The sequence below is a fragment of the Stenella coeruleoalba genome (genome assembly GCF_951394435.1).
Source record: "Stenella coeruleoalba genome assembly, chromosome: 2".
NCBI lineage: Eukaryota > Metazoa > Chordata > Mammalia > Artiodactyla > Delphinidae > Stenella > Stenella coeruleoalba.
The window spans coordinates 180,600,496-180,615,098 of record NC_137147.1 but is presented as its reverse complement, the minus strand read 5'-3'; the positions used below and the strand labels follow the sequence as shown (position 1 = coordinate 180,615,098).

Sequence of the window (14,603 nt, the reverse complement as noted above, 5' to 3'; positions counted from 1 at the left end):
TCCGTCTCATCCAGACGCTGGGAAGAGCTGGGGGCCGCGGAGAGACGCGGTGCCTGGCTGCCCGCCTGCCTCGGAGACTCTCACGGGGTGGAGCTGGGGTACTGCCTACGGGCGTGGGGAGGCGGGGTCCCCCGACTGCCGTGCGCTCGTGGTTGACGCCCGCCCTCAGTGATGGTGCTGGGCGGGGGTGCTGGGACCCACAGCACAGGCAGCACCCAGGGACCTGGCAGGAGTGCCTTTGATGGAGCCCCACCCAGGCCTGCTGAGTCAGCCTCTGGACTGGGACCCAGGGTCCTCACCTGAGCGGCCCCCTCGTGATTCCTGCCCACACTCGACGCGGGTTCCCAGACCCGCCCCCAGAGAGCAAGCAGCCGTCCCGCCTGAGCTGGGGATGGAGTCCAGGGCCCAGGGCCACACTCTGGAAGCCCGGTCCCCTCGGGCATTTCAGAGCCCTGAGCTTGGCCTCGCTCACGTGCGTGCGAAGTCCTGAAGTTCTTGAGCGCAGCCTGTCGCTAGGCGCGCAATGGCCGAACAGCTGGCTGCCTTCCAACCCTTATTCGTGGGCCGTGGCTTCTTCCAAGTCGACGAGTGCTGGGGTTGGGAGTGTGTTTTTGTTTTATAGTCCATTGCTTTTTTTTTTTTTTTAATTTTATTTATTTTTGGCTGCATTGGGCCTTCACTGCTGCATGCAGGCTTTCTCCAGTTGTGGTGAGCGGGGGCTACTCTTTGTTGCGGTGCATGTGCTTCTCACTGCGGTGGCTTCTCATGTTGCAGAGCACGGGCTCTAGGCGCGTGGGCTTCAGTAGTTGTGGCACACGGGCTCAGTAGTTGCGGCTCGCAGGCTCTAGAGTGCAGGCTCAGTAGTTGTGGTGCACCGGCTCAGTAGTTGTAGCATGCAGGCTCAGTAGTTGTGGCATGTGGGCTGTAGGGCACAGGCTCAGTAGTTGTGGTGCACGGGCTCAGTAGTTGTAGCACGCACGCTCAGTAGTTGTGGCGCATGAGCTCTAGAGCACAGGCTCAGTAGTTGTGGTGCACAGGCTCAGTAGTTGTAGCACGCAGGCTCAGTAGTTGTGGCGTGTGGGCTCTAGGGCACAGGCTCAGTAGTTGTGGTGCACGGGCTCAGCAGTTATAGAACGTGGGCTCAGTAGTTGTGGCGTGTGGGCTCTAGGGCACAGGCTCAGTAATTATGGTACATGGGCTCAGTAGTTGTGGCACGTGGGCTCAGCAGTTGTGGCTCTTGGGCTCTAGAACACACGCTCAGTAGTTGTGGCACGGGCTCAGTAGTTGTGGCTCATGGGCTCTAGAGCACAGGCTCAGTAGTTGTGGCGCACAAGCTTAGTTGCTCCGCGGCATGTGGGATCTTCCCGGACCAGGACTCACACACGCATCCCCCGCACTGGCAGGCGGACTCCTCACCCCTGCGCCGCCAGGGAAGGCCCAGGGTGTGGTTTTCAGCAGTCACGGCCCAGGCAGGCTCCCCGTGCACGTCCTCCCTGGCGTAACTGCGTGCCTCTCTGTCTCGCAGGCTCCGCCAGCAGCCCCCGGCCAGCCGCAGCCATACCTACCGGAGGAGGGAGCAAGAAGCCCGCGAGGAGCCGGCCCGGGCCCCCAGCCCGCCCGCGCAAGCCACCCAGGGGCCCCGGGAGGCTGGCGGAAGGAGCGAGGACGTGATGAGGAAGGCACTTTGCGAGGAAGGGCTGGGACTGGCGGGTCCCGCCAGATGGCAGAGCGTCCGCGTCGGAGGCCAGGCCCAGCCACGGAACCCAGGGGGGCAGATGCCGGCTGGCGTCGGGGAGAAGCTGTTCCAAGACCTGTACCCGTGTGTGCTCGGAGGCCACGGCTTGACCTCCGAGAAATCCCATTCGCTGCCGAGGGTTCTTTCCCCCGAGAGCCTGAGCTGCGTGGAGATTCCCATCCCTCTGAGCGACGGGCACTTTCCAGGTGTCCCTCAAGTGGCATTTCAGCCTTCATTCGGTGCTCGCGATTCGGAAGCCACCAGGAACCCCGAGAAGGGTGGCTCCTCGGCCCCCTTACCCCGGCCTCGGTTTGGGAGACCCCTCAAGCCTCCATCTTACGGCTCCCACCAACACTGCAGGGCCGGCGGGGAAAACGGCAGCTACGCGGACAGCCGGCAGCCGGACTCGGCTGCCGCCCCCTCGGCCAAGGCGAACGACGCCGCCAGGCAGGAGCCGTGCGCGCCTGACCCCGGCCTGGAGCCCCCGGTGTACGTGCCTCCGCCCTCCTACCGGTCGCCGCTGCAGGCCGCCGCACCTGCCTGCCCGGGGGAGGCCCGAGGGCAGAGGCCCGAGGGCGGAGGCCGCCACACGCAGCGGCAGCCGGTGGAGAAGGCTGCGGCCGGCGGCCAGCCCCCTTCGGGCCCCCGGGGAGCCGAGGAGGAGCTGGGGCCCAGCCCGTGCTCTCCTGTCGGGGTCCTCCCGCAGCCCCGCCCCGCCACGGCTTGTGACGGCTCCGTCCTGTACATCCCCTTCGACGACCCACGGATACGACACATTAGACTCGCCCGACCCCACGGGTTCTGGGAAGACGTGAAGCTGGACGGCCTTGTCCCTGCCACGGAGCCGGCGCCTGGAAGCCTGCAGCGGGAGGCTGTCGTTCGGGGCCCCTCGGGGAGCGAGAGCTGGCTGTGGGACCGGCTCCCCGGGGGTGGAGAAGATGGTGGCTTTGCTGAGCACAGAGACTCCTGCGTCTTCACTCGGAGTCAGCGGCCGGACGTGCACGCAGAAAGCCTCGTCTCCTCCCCGAGCCCCCAGGGCGAGAGTACCTGTGAGATACAAACCCAGCTCAGAAAGTTCGAAGCTGGGCTGCAGACCAAGAAAAGTTCAAAGAAAAAAATGAGCGAGACGATATTTTGTTTGGTTTCCATCCCAGTTAAGTCAGAATCACATCTGCCAGCTACAGATACGAACAACAATGACTTAAAACAGAACGTGGATGAAAGGCCTGGGCCCGAGAAGAGCGCGGCTCTGCGAGAGCAGAGTCTGCTGAGTTTGTCCTCCACCGACCTGGAGCTGCAGGCGCTCATGGGCGGCATGACCGGGAGGACGGAGCTCCAGAAATCAGACCCGGGGAGCCCCGGAGGAGACCAGCCAACAGACGACCCCAGGTTCCCACACCCTGTGAAACACCGAGCGCTCGCGTGTCCTGGCTCGTGGCCCGGGCAGCAGTACAGAGACCAGCAAACGCAGACCAGCTTCACCCAGGAATCCCAAAGCCCGCGGCCCCTCCCTGGGGAGATGTGGGGAGGGTCCCCCGACACCGCGCTGCCTCCAAGATGTTTGGACGCCTTCGAGGTTCAGATGCACGTGGCGTTGGCGTCCAGTGACCAGAACCAGAGGCCCGGGGCTCCTTCCCCGAAAGGCCAAGGGGGGCCCCTGAGCCCGTGCGGCGGCGGCACCATCTCAGGGTCTTCCTCGCCCAGGAGCCAGGCCCCCGCACCAAGGGCCGGCCCGGGTGAGCCACGCGTGGACGGCCGTGTCCGCGGAGGCAGCCCGGTGCCCAGGGCCGAGGTTGTCAAGGGGGCGACCACAGGCCCCTGCAACAGCAGACAGCCGTTTGGGCAGTTCCTCCTGAAGCCCGTCAGCCGCCGCCCCTGGGACCTGATCAGCCAGTTGGAAAGTTTCAACAAGGAGCTTCAGGAGGAGGAAGGGGGCCGGGACGGCGGCAGCGGCCGCGAGGACAGTGAGACAGAGCCGCCCTGGGGAGGCCGCAGCCAGCCCGTGTCCACGCGCCCAGGCCTCCCGGAGGGCCGGGCACCCGAGGACCCGGGGCCCAGGCCGGGGAGCGTCAAGGGCAAGCCCGAGAGCTGGGCCGAGGAGGCGAGGCCTTGGGCCCCCGGGCCCCGGCAGGCAGACGGCAGCGGGCGCGCCGCAGGGCCGTCGCCCCCCGGGAGCCGGATGGCGGAGGGGCGGGACCGGGAGGTCGAGGCCGGGGCGCCCGAGCCGGCCGTCAGCCCGAGGCCTGTGAGACGAGCCGCGTCTTCCGGGCCGAGCGATGCCGCAGCAGGGCCCCCGCCCGATGCAGCGGAACCGAGGGCGCCCCCGCCGAGTCGGGAGCTCAGTGCTGCGGAGCTGAGCGCAGCCAGCGCGCCCAAGGCGGGCGGTGGGGGGCGGGGGACCACGGGGGCCCCCTTGTCCGTGGCTGGCAAACCCCGAGGCCTGTCGGCGCCAGACTTGAGGTCTGTGGGGCTAACGCCGGGGCAGGAGCAGAGCGCCGGCCAGTTAGCGGGGTCTCCGGGGGAAGTCAGTGCAGTAGAAATCCCCCTAAACGAGTCCCTGCAAGCCAGGGCCGCCAGGATCCTGGGCATTGAGGTGGCCGTGGAGTCCCTGCTGCCAGGCGCCCGGAGGACGGGGCGGAGTCAAGACCCCGAGCCTGAGGGAGGCGCCCGCGGGCTTGAGGCCCGCAGGCGGGACGCAGCGGCCGGCCCAGCCCGGCGGTGTGACCCCGCCGCGTCCGCCGACGCCTTCTACAGCAGGAGGAGGTGTGGCTGGACCGAAAGCCCTCTGTTTGTGGGAGAAGTGGGCAGCGCCCGGCAGGCTCCCCAGGCCTCCGAGCCCGCCGGCGTGGACGGGGCCGTCCCCAGCAAGGCCCCCGAGCCTCCCCCCAGCCCCCAGGAGTGCCGGCCCTTCCATCCCAAGGACGTGGGGACAAAGCCACCCTTCAGGTCCACCTTGTTCCATTTTATAGAAAGGACCCCAAATTTGACAGCCTCCGAAAAGAGGCTCCGAAGCACGTCCAAAGTGATTGAAAGTTTACAGGAGAAACTGGCGTCCCCCCCGCGGAGGGCAGACCCCGACCGCCTGATGAGGATGAAGGAGGTGAGCTCTGTGTCTCGGTTGAGGCTCCTGACCTCGCGGGGCGCGGACTCTGCGGAGGAGGCCGAGGACCTGAAGGCCGAGAGGGGCCCCGGGGCTCTGAGCGCCAGGCACAAGCTCTCTGACCCCAAGGGTGCCCCCCCGCTGGAAGAAGACGGGCATCCGACAGCACAAAGGGAGGAGAACGGCGCTCAGGACTTCTGGTGCCCAGGTGAGGATCGGGGCAGGCGGGCGGGCGCGTTGTGTTCAGTCGACGTCCCGAGAGCATCGGAACACAAGGTTGGTGGATGCTGAAACCTGCAGGTGCAGAAAAGGTGCAACTGACCCTGTGAATTATGGGCCAAAAGAGTCTTCATTTTACCAAGAATCATCCAGAAGCTTTCCTTAAAAAGCAAGATCTTATAGTGTATTTTAAATGATCCAGTCTTGATAGAAATTATCTATGTAAGCAACTAGGTAGAATTCCAGACATAAACAACCTTGGGGGCCCCCAACTGTGAAGAGGTACATCAGTAAAGTGTTCCAGCTTTAGTGCAGGAACCTTGATCAGTCTCGTAGGAGACCATGGACTCTGTATTCTCTTCCCAGATAATAGCCATTCACCCAGATAACCCTCGTTGCTCTATTAACCTAATGGGAAAAGACGTACCAGTCGATTCGATAAACTCCCCGCCCCGTGATTCTTGCAGAATCCTTTGTCCCCATTTTTATCTGTCTTCACCACCACACCATTCCTAAGACTTGAGAGGTCTAGACAGAATTAGCAGTTTGCTTTTCTCAGTACCCACCTACCCCTGGAAGTTCACCCGCCAGCCCTCTTTCTTCCAGCCCCTGCGCTCTGATGGCTAAGACCCAGGGGAGCTGACTCTGGCCGCAGCATCCTGCAGGCCCATGAGCCCTGCATCCTCTCACCTTCACGTGTCTCCTGAGCCTTCTTCAGCATGTAGAACTACAAGGCAGGTTCCCATGACAGTGACAGTGGTGCCCCCAAACACCCGTTCCCTCTCGGCTCTGACAGGAACAGGCGACAGAGCCCTTGGCATCTCTGTTTCAGGCGCCGCGGATTATCGATTATATACCCTAGCCGTGATTAGAGGTAATTCAAAGTCCACATCATAAACTACCGACTAGAAGGGACCCTTCTGCTGGAAGGGTGAAGTGCGCCCCTTTCTCAGTGTTCCGGCGCTGTCCCCAGACCCCGACCCCAGCCCAGCCTCGTCAGCCAGGCCCTCCCATCTGACTAGCTGCGCCGACCTGGTGACCCCTAACCCTCGCTGCTCTGCTTCCTGTTTTGAAATCCAAGGGTTTAAAAGGAGATGGAGAAGATCACTGGTTTCAGCTGGAAGAGTCCCGAAATTTTGGTTAAACAAAAAAATCTCCTTGGCACTTTTTCAGTTTTCCCACAAATGCAGAGTGGTTCTTACGAGCCAACATTGCTCCCACCCTCACTCAGCATCCATGATCGAAAGAACTCGTTTGTCAGGGCCCTCTTGGGTCATCTGAGCTGACAAAGTTGGTCTTTGCTGCGGAAGAGAATACCTGGAATGCGGAGCCTTTGCCATCACGGTGGAAAGTACTCCGTGGCCCATTTTGTGAGCCATTGGGATTTGTCAGGCTGTGGCATGAGACCCTCTGCCCCCACCAAAAACAGGCCCCTTGGCTTTTAAGTGCTGGTTACAAGGACATCATCACAGGCTTTTAAAGGGCGTTTCTTTATCTATCAAATCACGATGATTTTGTCAGTGCTCCTGAGAATTATAAGGATTTTGAAGTAAGACACATCCTGTTATAAGGAAAACACCGGTTTGTAGAGATCGCTATGCCTCTGTCCGTGGCCACGTATTTCGGGGAATATGTTGTAACAAAAGATTTCTAGTTCAATTCAGTACCCCCTCAGTTTGTAGCCTGACCTTTTGACACGTGAATGGGGCCAGATGGGTGTCTGAAATCACCTAGGTAATGCTGATTTTCATTGTAGCCAGCCATTCAAACTCCACCCCACCCCCATGACTTCATTATTATATTTTCTAACCATAGTTTCCGACAGTTCGAGATTTTGATTACTTTCTTGTCTCTCCGTCTGGTGCATTTGTTATTGATACACAGTAAGATGACCAGAAATCGGAAGGCAGAGCGCTCCTCGTGGTCATAGCTACCTCGAGCTTCCTGAAGTGACCGCATGGCACGACCCACAGGCACGATTTCACACACGTGCAGTGGCTCAGGTGACCCCGTCAGCCTTCCAGGTGATGGTCACCTGGCCTCGGGATCCAAAGCCAGTCCTTCTGCGAGGTCTTTGATTGACATAGTAAAGCTTGTTGCTCACAAGCTTTTGGACTCTTTCCTTTTGATGAATTTTATCATTTTAGACACGAGAGTCATCATCTCCATCCCCGCCCAACCCCTGCCTCTGTCACCCCAGCGTGCCGGACCCCCTTCACTGCCCCTGAACTCACAGGCCACTTAAGTTCAGATTTTGTTCTGGAATTTTCCAACAAGATTATACCGTGTACATCTGTAACCACACGCACACACACACACACACGCACCCTTCTAGAACCTTATTGTCTGTGTTGTGCACCCATTGTATCAAAGACTTCCTTCAGCTTAAAGATGGTCATTTCAGTGAACATTTTTTAGTGGTTTTTTGCGCTCTAGCTAAGAAGTCAGCAGCTCAAAACTAATTCAGGTCCTAGACTCCATCTCTGCCGAACGGATTCTGTTCCAGGTGAGACGTGTAATCCTGGCACATCAGCGTCCGAACCTGCTGGTCCCGTCAGCCTCTGCTGGCTGCTCTCCTAATAGACGTTCAGGAGAAGAGTGGGGGGAGCCTGTCTGCTTGGGCCCGCGGCGGGGAACCTGGGGCAGTTTAATGATGCCAGATAATGCCGTTAGAAGGCTGGGCGTCAGCACGTCCTCAAGGGCAGTAGCTTTTGAGGGTGTTCATGCTCGAAATACCCACGAGGGTGGGCCTTAGTGATTTGTCTTCACCTGAAATGGTGCCCATGGGAACCAGGATTCCAGATACCGAGGGTGATGACTTGTCTGTTCTCTGGACCTCTGCCGGCCGGTGTGGTAGCCCCGGTCACACACGGCTCCTGGGCACTTGCAGTGTGGCCTGTCCACATTGAGGTGCGCTGCAAGTGTAAAACACACGCCAGAGTTCACAGACATTCACCCCCAAAATCTAGAACTTCTCAATAATTTAATCTGGATCACCTATTGAAATGATAACCTTTCGGATTTATCTGGTGAAATAAAGTACATCATGGCAATTAATTTCACCGATTTCCTTTTGTTTGCTTTAACACGGCTACTGGAAACTTTAAAATAACACGCTGTGGCTCACGTTATATTTTTACTGGACCTCGACCCCCCCATGATCTGAAGAGGGAGCCCCTTATTCTATAGAATTCTCTCCGTGGCCCCCTGTCTCTGGGCCCTCAGCTTCCGCAGTGGAGGTCAGAGAGCAGGCTCGTTCCGTGGAGGCATCTCCGTGCACCTGCCCTCGGGTGGGCTGCTCCGGGCCCGGGATCTCTGTCACTGGAGGCTTAATAGACACACAGCCTCTCCAGGCCTCTCTGCTGTCGGCAGTGAGCCCGCCCGCCTCATTCTCAGCGGCGAAAAGGGCGTCTTTGCTCACAGGGCGTCCCTCCGAATCCACCTAAGATGAGGCCGATTGAGCACAGAGATGTAGGCTCAGCTGCTACCCATGCTGCCACGGTGGGTGTGAAGTGTGGACCCTCGGAAGGCGGCTGGCTCGCGGGAACTCGGCTTCCAGCCAGAGGGGCACTCGGTGCGGCAGATGTTTACAGAGGAGCAGACTCCTTGCCACGAGAAGAGCCTGTCCCGTCTGGCTTGTGGCGTGCGGCTCGAGCGCGACAGACGCTGCCTTAGTCGTCGCGGTTGCGGTGTCTCGTCGTAAACACCTCATGGGGCATCGAGAAGGTGTCCGGAGGAGGCGGCCAAACATTTTGCTGCCAGAGGGGCGGGCCTCCACGCGGCCTCCAGGATGCACGTGGTCCAGAGGCTTTGGGAAGAGCTGGCTCTGCAACAGCTGTGGTAACTGCTGACTTGTACCCCACTTCCAGGTTTCCTACGTGTTTTCTCTTGAGAACTTAAGAACCGTTTGAGCTGCCGTGGCAGGAAATTCTGACCATGGGAGCCACACGCGTAAGCCTCAGGTTTGCCTGGGCCCCAGAGATCTGTGGCCCCCGAGGGCCTAGCCACAGCCCTAATGACGGTCTAGGACTGTTGTTCTTTCGTGTGGTGTCCCGTTTCGGAAACCCAGGCCACCTGGGCCCAGTGTGTGTGCCTGTAGAACGGATCAGCGTGGCAGCCCAGACTCCCAGGGCCTGCTGCCGGCTGTCGGGTCGGGGACAGGAGCCCTGTCATTGCCAGCGCAGCTCTCAGGGTCCCGGGGTCCTCAGGCCCTTCTGGGACATCACTGATCTCAAGGACGCACATTCTGCAGCAAGGTTTCCTTAGAGTTGTAATTTACGCGCACACAATATCCTCTTTACCGTCAGCTAAGAGCGTCACTGCTGCTTTACAAGAGTTGCATTTAAAGTTAATTATGTTCCACTGTGAACAACAGGAAGGGACCATCAAAATACTACGCAACTCCCATTTTTCCATCTGTGATTAGGCAGTGGTCATACACGTCCCTTTAAAACAGCCTTTAGACTGTTTAGATAGCTTTTCACTCCGTAGTAAAAAATACCAATAAGATGGGTGAGATGTCTGAAAATGAACGTTTCTGCACGTGTGGACTTGGTTCCCTAAACATATTTATTTCTGGTCTGAGGCTTAAACAGACAACAGACCAGCTGAACATACCGCTACTTGTCTTTCATTTTCTTTTTTGCAGATTCGTACGACCCTAGCAGGGTGGAGAGGGTGTGATGACGCGCCAGTGGAGTGCGGGGCTGTCCTCTGCTAACAGAGTGATCTCCGAGGTGGCCTCAGCCCCGCCGCCTGGGAGGAAGCTGGGACCCTCGCTGTGACATCCTGTCCCCACAGCCACCAGGAAACTCATCAGCCCTAGAGAGTCACTCTGTGGAAGTAAAGCAGTAGTCGGTTGAAACCATCTGTTTTTATGGCACGAAGAGTTAATACCTGTATTTAGAAAAGAGTCACAAAGACCCTCCTTAATGATGGGTTTAGCCAAGCTGGTAAAGAATTTGGTGTTAATCTGGCTGTATGTGAAAACTCAAATGTGGATGATATAATGAATGATTTTTTAAAAGGACCGTGAATGTCGTAAGTCCCCCTTCGCTTCCCCGTGGCCTGCGGTCCCCGCTCGTGTCACAGAGTCTGGGATGCAGGCCACTGCTAGTGTGTCAGCACTTTGAGTTCTGGGGAAATGTGAACGCATATGTATGATCCATTTCTCATCAGTCTGGCCTTCTGCTGAAGTCACTTTACGTATAAGTAACTTGCCATCAGAGAATAAAGCCGCGTAGCTTTTAAGTCCCCGAGAGATTCAGACTTGTACCATAATGAACTGAGAGTGTTATTTATCTGGCAATGAGATGCTTTGATCGTTTGCAAACATGATGTTGTCTGCTTTGCACTCAGTATTATCTATTTTTATTTCCTGTATGGATGTTTAGAAATTCTTTATATGAAAAATAATTGCTGGTTTAAAATAGACCATTTTAACAAAGTAACTATATTTCTTTTTACAAAAACGCTATTTTTCTATGATGTAAACAATTGTTAGGTGGCAGATTTTTAAGGAAGTTTATTGTATTTAAGACTCTGTATCCCTTTGTGTGAGAGGAACCCAAAGAGGGTTCACATTTGCTTTAAAGCATATAGCCCTTACCCGTTCACAACTCTGCTACTTTTAGTTTATCTTAGAAAGAGATGTCAATATAGGCATTTTTCAGGGTTAATAAAATTAACTTTTCACAAAGATTTTTTTACAAAGAGAGCTGTACGGTTATATTTGAAAATAACCCTCTTAAAACCAGCCGACATCCTTAAGACAAATTTTTGCTGCCACAGCCACTAGAATTACCAAAAAACATAGTTTCAGCTTTGTACGTCCGTGGGGATCCGCCCTGAGACCACCCCTCCCCTCCTCCCACCCCGCCCCTTTAAAGAAATATGTATTTTTACCGAGAATCATCCTTAATCAGTGTCTGCATAGTTTTCAAAAGTGCTGGAGACGTCGTATGTATCCCATTACAAAAGTATTACGAGGCCTATGTATTCTCCTGTTTACTATTGCATTAACCTGCGCAAAGTTTATGCATTTTTTATGCGTTTGTCCCTTCTTTCTAAGTCGGGCGTTCTTGGGAGCTAACGTTTCCTGAATGGTTTCTTGTCTCCTCCCTCCCTCCTTTTCCTCTCCTTTTTTTTTTTCTTTTTCTTTCTTCTTTCCTTCTCTCTGTCTCTCTCTTTTTCAGAAACCACCTTATCTATTTTTAGGCATTTCAAATTCCTAAAATGTGAACTATTGGGTGGTCTGCAGTTTGGCCCTAAAACAACTCTGGGCTTTCATGGCCTGTTTTTATCTGTACTTTATGATTTTATTTCATCAGAACTTCATGTATTTGGATGGTAATAAACAACACAGAATCCAAGCAGTTCTGAAAAGTCTTTTCAAACACATTTCCCCGCAGCCTTGGTTCTTACCTGTTACTCCTAGTTACTCCTTTCCAGATTTTGGTTCCTGTGAAATTAGAGGATTCTCTGCTTCTCACAACACACGGGGACGATGGGCCAGGCCTCTGCCAGGAATGGCTGGAACTGTTTTTCCCAGGAAAGATGTCGTGGGGAAGAGGCCGCTTTACTGTGCTGTAGTTGGTGAACCACGGGCGTCATCTGGTAGCACTCAGTGAGAGCGGCTCCTGGGGGTCCTCGTGGGTGTGCATTCCTGTTAAGTGCAGATGAAGGAGGGCATGTGTGTATATACGTATGCATATAGACACGTACGTGTATCATCCATGTACATACATCTTAACGGTTCCGACTTCCCCTTACATTTTATTGGTCCCATCTAACACTTCTTTTAACCCAAAGAATCCAATTACAGCTTATTCCTCGAGAGAAAGAGAAGGACCCTAAAGGGAAGAAATTACCGAACCTTACATATATCACAAACCAACCAAACTGCGACCCTCTTCCTTTCTTCTAAATTGTTGTATCACAGCACTCTAATAGCGTTCTGAAAATGTGGCGGAAATTATCAATATTTATACTTCTAACCTTAATTTCTGGATTCCAGCCTGTACATAAGTCTTCCGGGGGTGGGGAGGTGTGGGGATGGTGACTTTGAAAATGTGGCTTTTAAACTTGCGTATTCTGAGGTAAATAATACAGTCTCTAATCAAAAAGAGCTTTTCCAGGGCTTTTGGAGTTCAGCTGATTATACTTTTATTATTTCTGTTTCTTATACACACACAACCCTCCGTTATCATTTGTGGCTGGAAAAGAAGTTTTCATATTTTGTGTTTGTCATTCTTTTTCTCATTCAGATGACTTACTATTAGTGTTTAATAATTGGTGGCTTATAAAATTAAAAGTTCTCATTTTGGCTATTTGGACTAAAAGAATTATATGAGGAATCACATTTGAAATGTATTTGTATTTCTCGATTTGCAAAAGAAGGGGACTATGTTAATAGAGCTGTAATTACCTTTCTTTGAAGAAAATTTCTGAATGATTGAAAACCAAATATCTTTAGTATTGTTTTGAACCTTCCGTTCCTGCAGACCACAGGAAACACCTAAGGATGCACAGCCCCTGATGGCATCTTCAGAATCCTTTTCCACGTTGTACGTGAACTCTTTGGGTTCCTTTTTTAAAACTCCCTTAAAAATGTATGTGCTCTCTGAGATCCTGGCTTCCTTCTGAGAGTTGTAGGTTGAGGTTTGATTCATGTGGAAATTCTCAGTAGATCTTTCTTTTTCCACGTGACTGTTGGTGAAGGGCTGTCTGTCGTTAATGGAAGTCCGAGTGTTTGAACTCAAATGACTCTGAAACTAGACACCGACCGCTTTTTCCAGCAGTGAAATGACCTGCTCTGATAGCACCTTGGTTTAGGCCTTCTGGGGAAAAGTGATGAACCTGATCCTCTGTTGACACGACTCCTTCCCAGCTCTGAGCAGAAAGGGCTGATGGAAGATAAGATCAACCCACCATCTCATCCGTGACCCTCCAAGATCTTGTTTGTGTGGTTTGGCTATTCTTTTGTTTAAAATGACTAAATTATACACAATTCAGTGTCAGGTCAGCATCTCCTAGTAACTGACCAGCACAGCAGAATCCCTCTCTGGAGATCTGGGCTTAGAGACTTGTACGCAGTTGCTTTACTGCTGGGACTTTGTTCCCCCAGGTCCGTGTGCGCGCAGGAGACGGTGCCCCAGGGATGGAGTGAAGGGTGGGAGTGTGTTTCTTAAGCTGAAGCTATTGCAGGCCTGGGGGATTTTTGCATTTTCTTCTTATTTTGTTTTGAACTGCAGATTCTGTACATCTGTGTGTGGGAGGAGAGTTGCTTCTCAGGACAGGATTTAAGAGACAGATTCCAAGTGACCTTTAAGAGTCTGCCTGGTGGGAGGTCCTTTGCCAGGAACGTGGGTTGGTCCACTTGGGGACCCGCCAAGCCAAGACGGGGGAGATGATAAAATAACACGAAAGATAGAATGGTCCCCCAGCCTGCATGTTTTGTTTTAAAAAGAAAAAAAGGGTGTGGGGAGTGGTGAAGACTCTAATTCAGCCTCTGGAAAAGGTGGACGGGGCCCAGCTCACAGCTCCCCGGGAGAGCCTCGGGTCCGCGGGCGGCGAGGGAAGGGGCCGAGCGCCTGCAGAGCCCCGCCCGTGGCTGTTGAGGGCCCCATCACGGCGGTGTTCACTGCACAGGGCAGGGAGGTCCTTGTTCTGTGGCCTCTGCTCAGCGACTGGACTTGAACCTCCGGCAAGTCCAGGTCGTCGAGCGATTCGTCCCAGGGCCTTGACTGGGGGGTGAAGGGAGCCCTCCGCTCGAGATGAGCCCACTCCAGGGGGCAGCCAGGCCGCTGGGCGGCCCACACCCCGTCTCCGGCCCCTCACCCCACGCACAGCAGGGCCAGTGTCGGGGGGACCGAGGGAGACAGAAGGCCAGTCCAAGTCCAGGTGCGTTCGGCAGGGAAGCCAGAGCAGCCCGGGGAGAAGCGTCGCCTGCGCGCGATGCAAGTCAGCCCGGCGCCCGGCCTGCGCGAAGCTACGCCGAAGCCCTCAAGTCACAAAGCGGGACAGACAAACGCAGGGGATTTGGTGAAGGCGGCGCCCCGTAATCCCATCATTTCTTTGGGCACCAGTATAACGTATTAACACAGTAAGGCGGGGAGAGAGGGTCCCAGGAGAAGACGCAGCAGGTCACGGCCGATTCCCAGCCGCGGTCGTGGCCCCCATCAGGCTGCCCCCGAGACCCTGACTGGGGAGAGGTGAAGCGGGGGAGACGAGTGGCCCCAGCAGAGCTCAGCTGACTGCCTTCAAGGGGCTCTTCTTGTGTTTCTCCGCACGATGTAAATACTGGCTATTTCGGGATGGTTGACCCACTAGGTGACACGTATTCCAAATAAAGACTTCGCTTGAAAATACCTACGTCTGTTGTCTTTGGCCTTGTGGGTGAGAGCTGCCCCTTGAGCCTTAAAGGCTGGCCCCTGGAGGGTAGCAGGCTGCAGGGGGGGCAGCTCAGATGGGGCCGGAGATGCAGGAACATGGGGCCCAGGGAGTTGGGGCACCTCTGGTCCCCACCGAGCGCCTCCTGGGTGTTCCAGC

General features: G+C 55.3%; 1 protein-coding gene across 1 annotated transcript in view; it reads left to right on the top strand.

The window, feature by feature from the left end:
* JCAD (junctional cadherin 5 associated) overlaps positions 1-12,382 on the top strand; it is a 37,553-nt gene extending 25,171 nt beyond the window's left edge. The window contains exons 3-4 of the mRNA XM_079914932.1: positions 1,526-5,043; positions 9,703-12,382. Of these exons, the coding sequence (XP_079771058.1) occupies positions 1,526-5,043; positions 9,703-9,737 (3,553 nt within the window). The 3' untranslated portion in view covers positions 9,738-12,382. The remainder of the gene's footprint in view (positions 1-1,525; positions 5,044-9,702) is intronic.
* Positions 12,383-14,603: the final 2,221 nt, after the last annotated feature.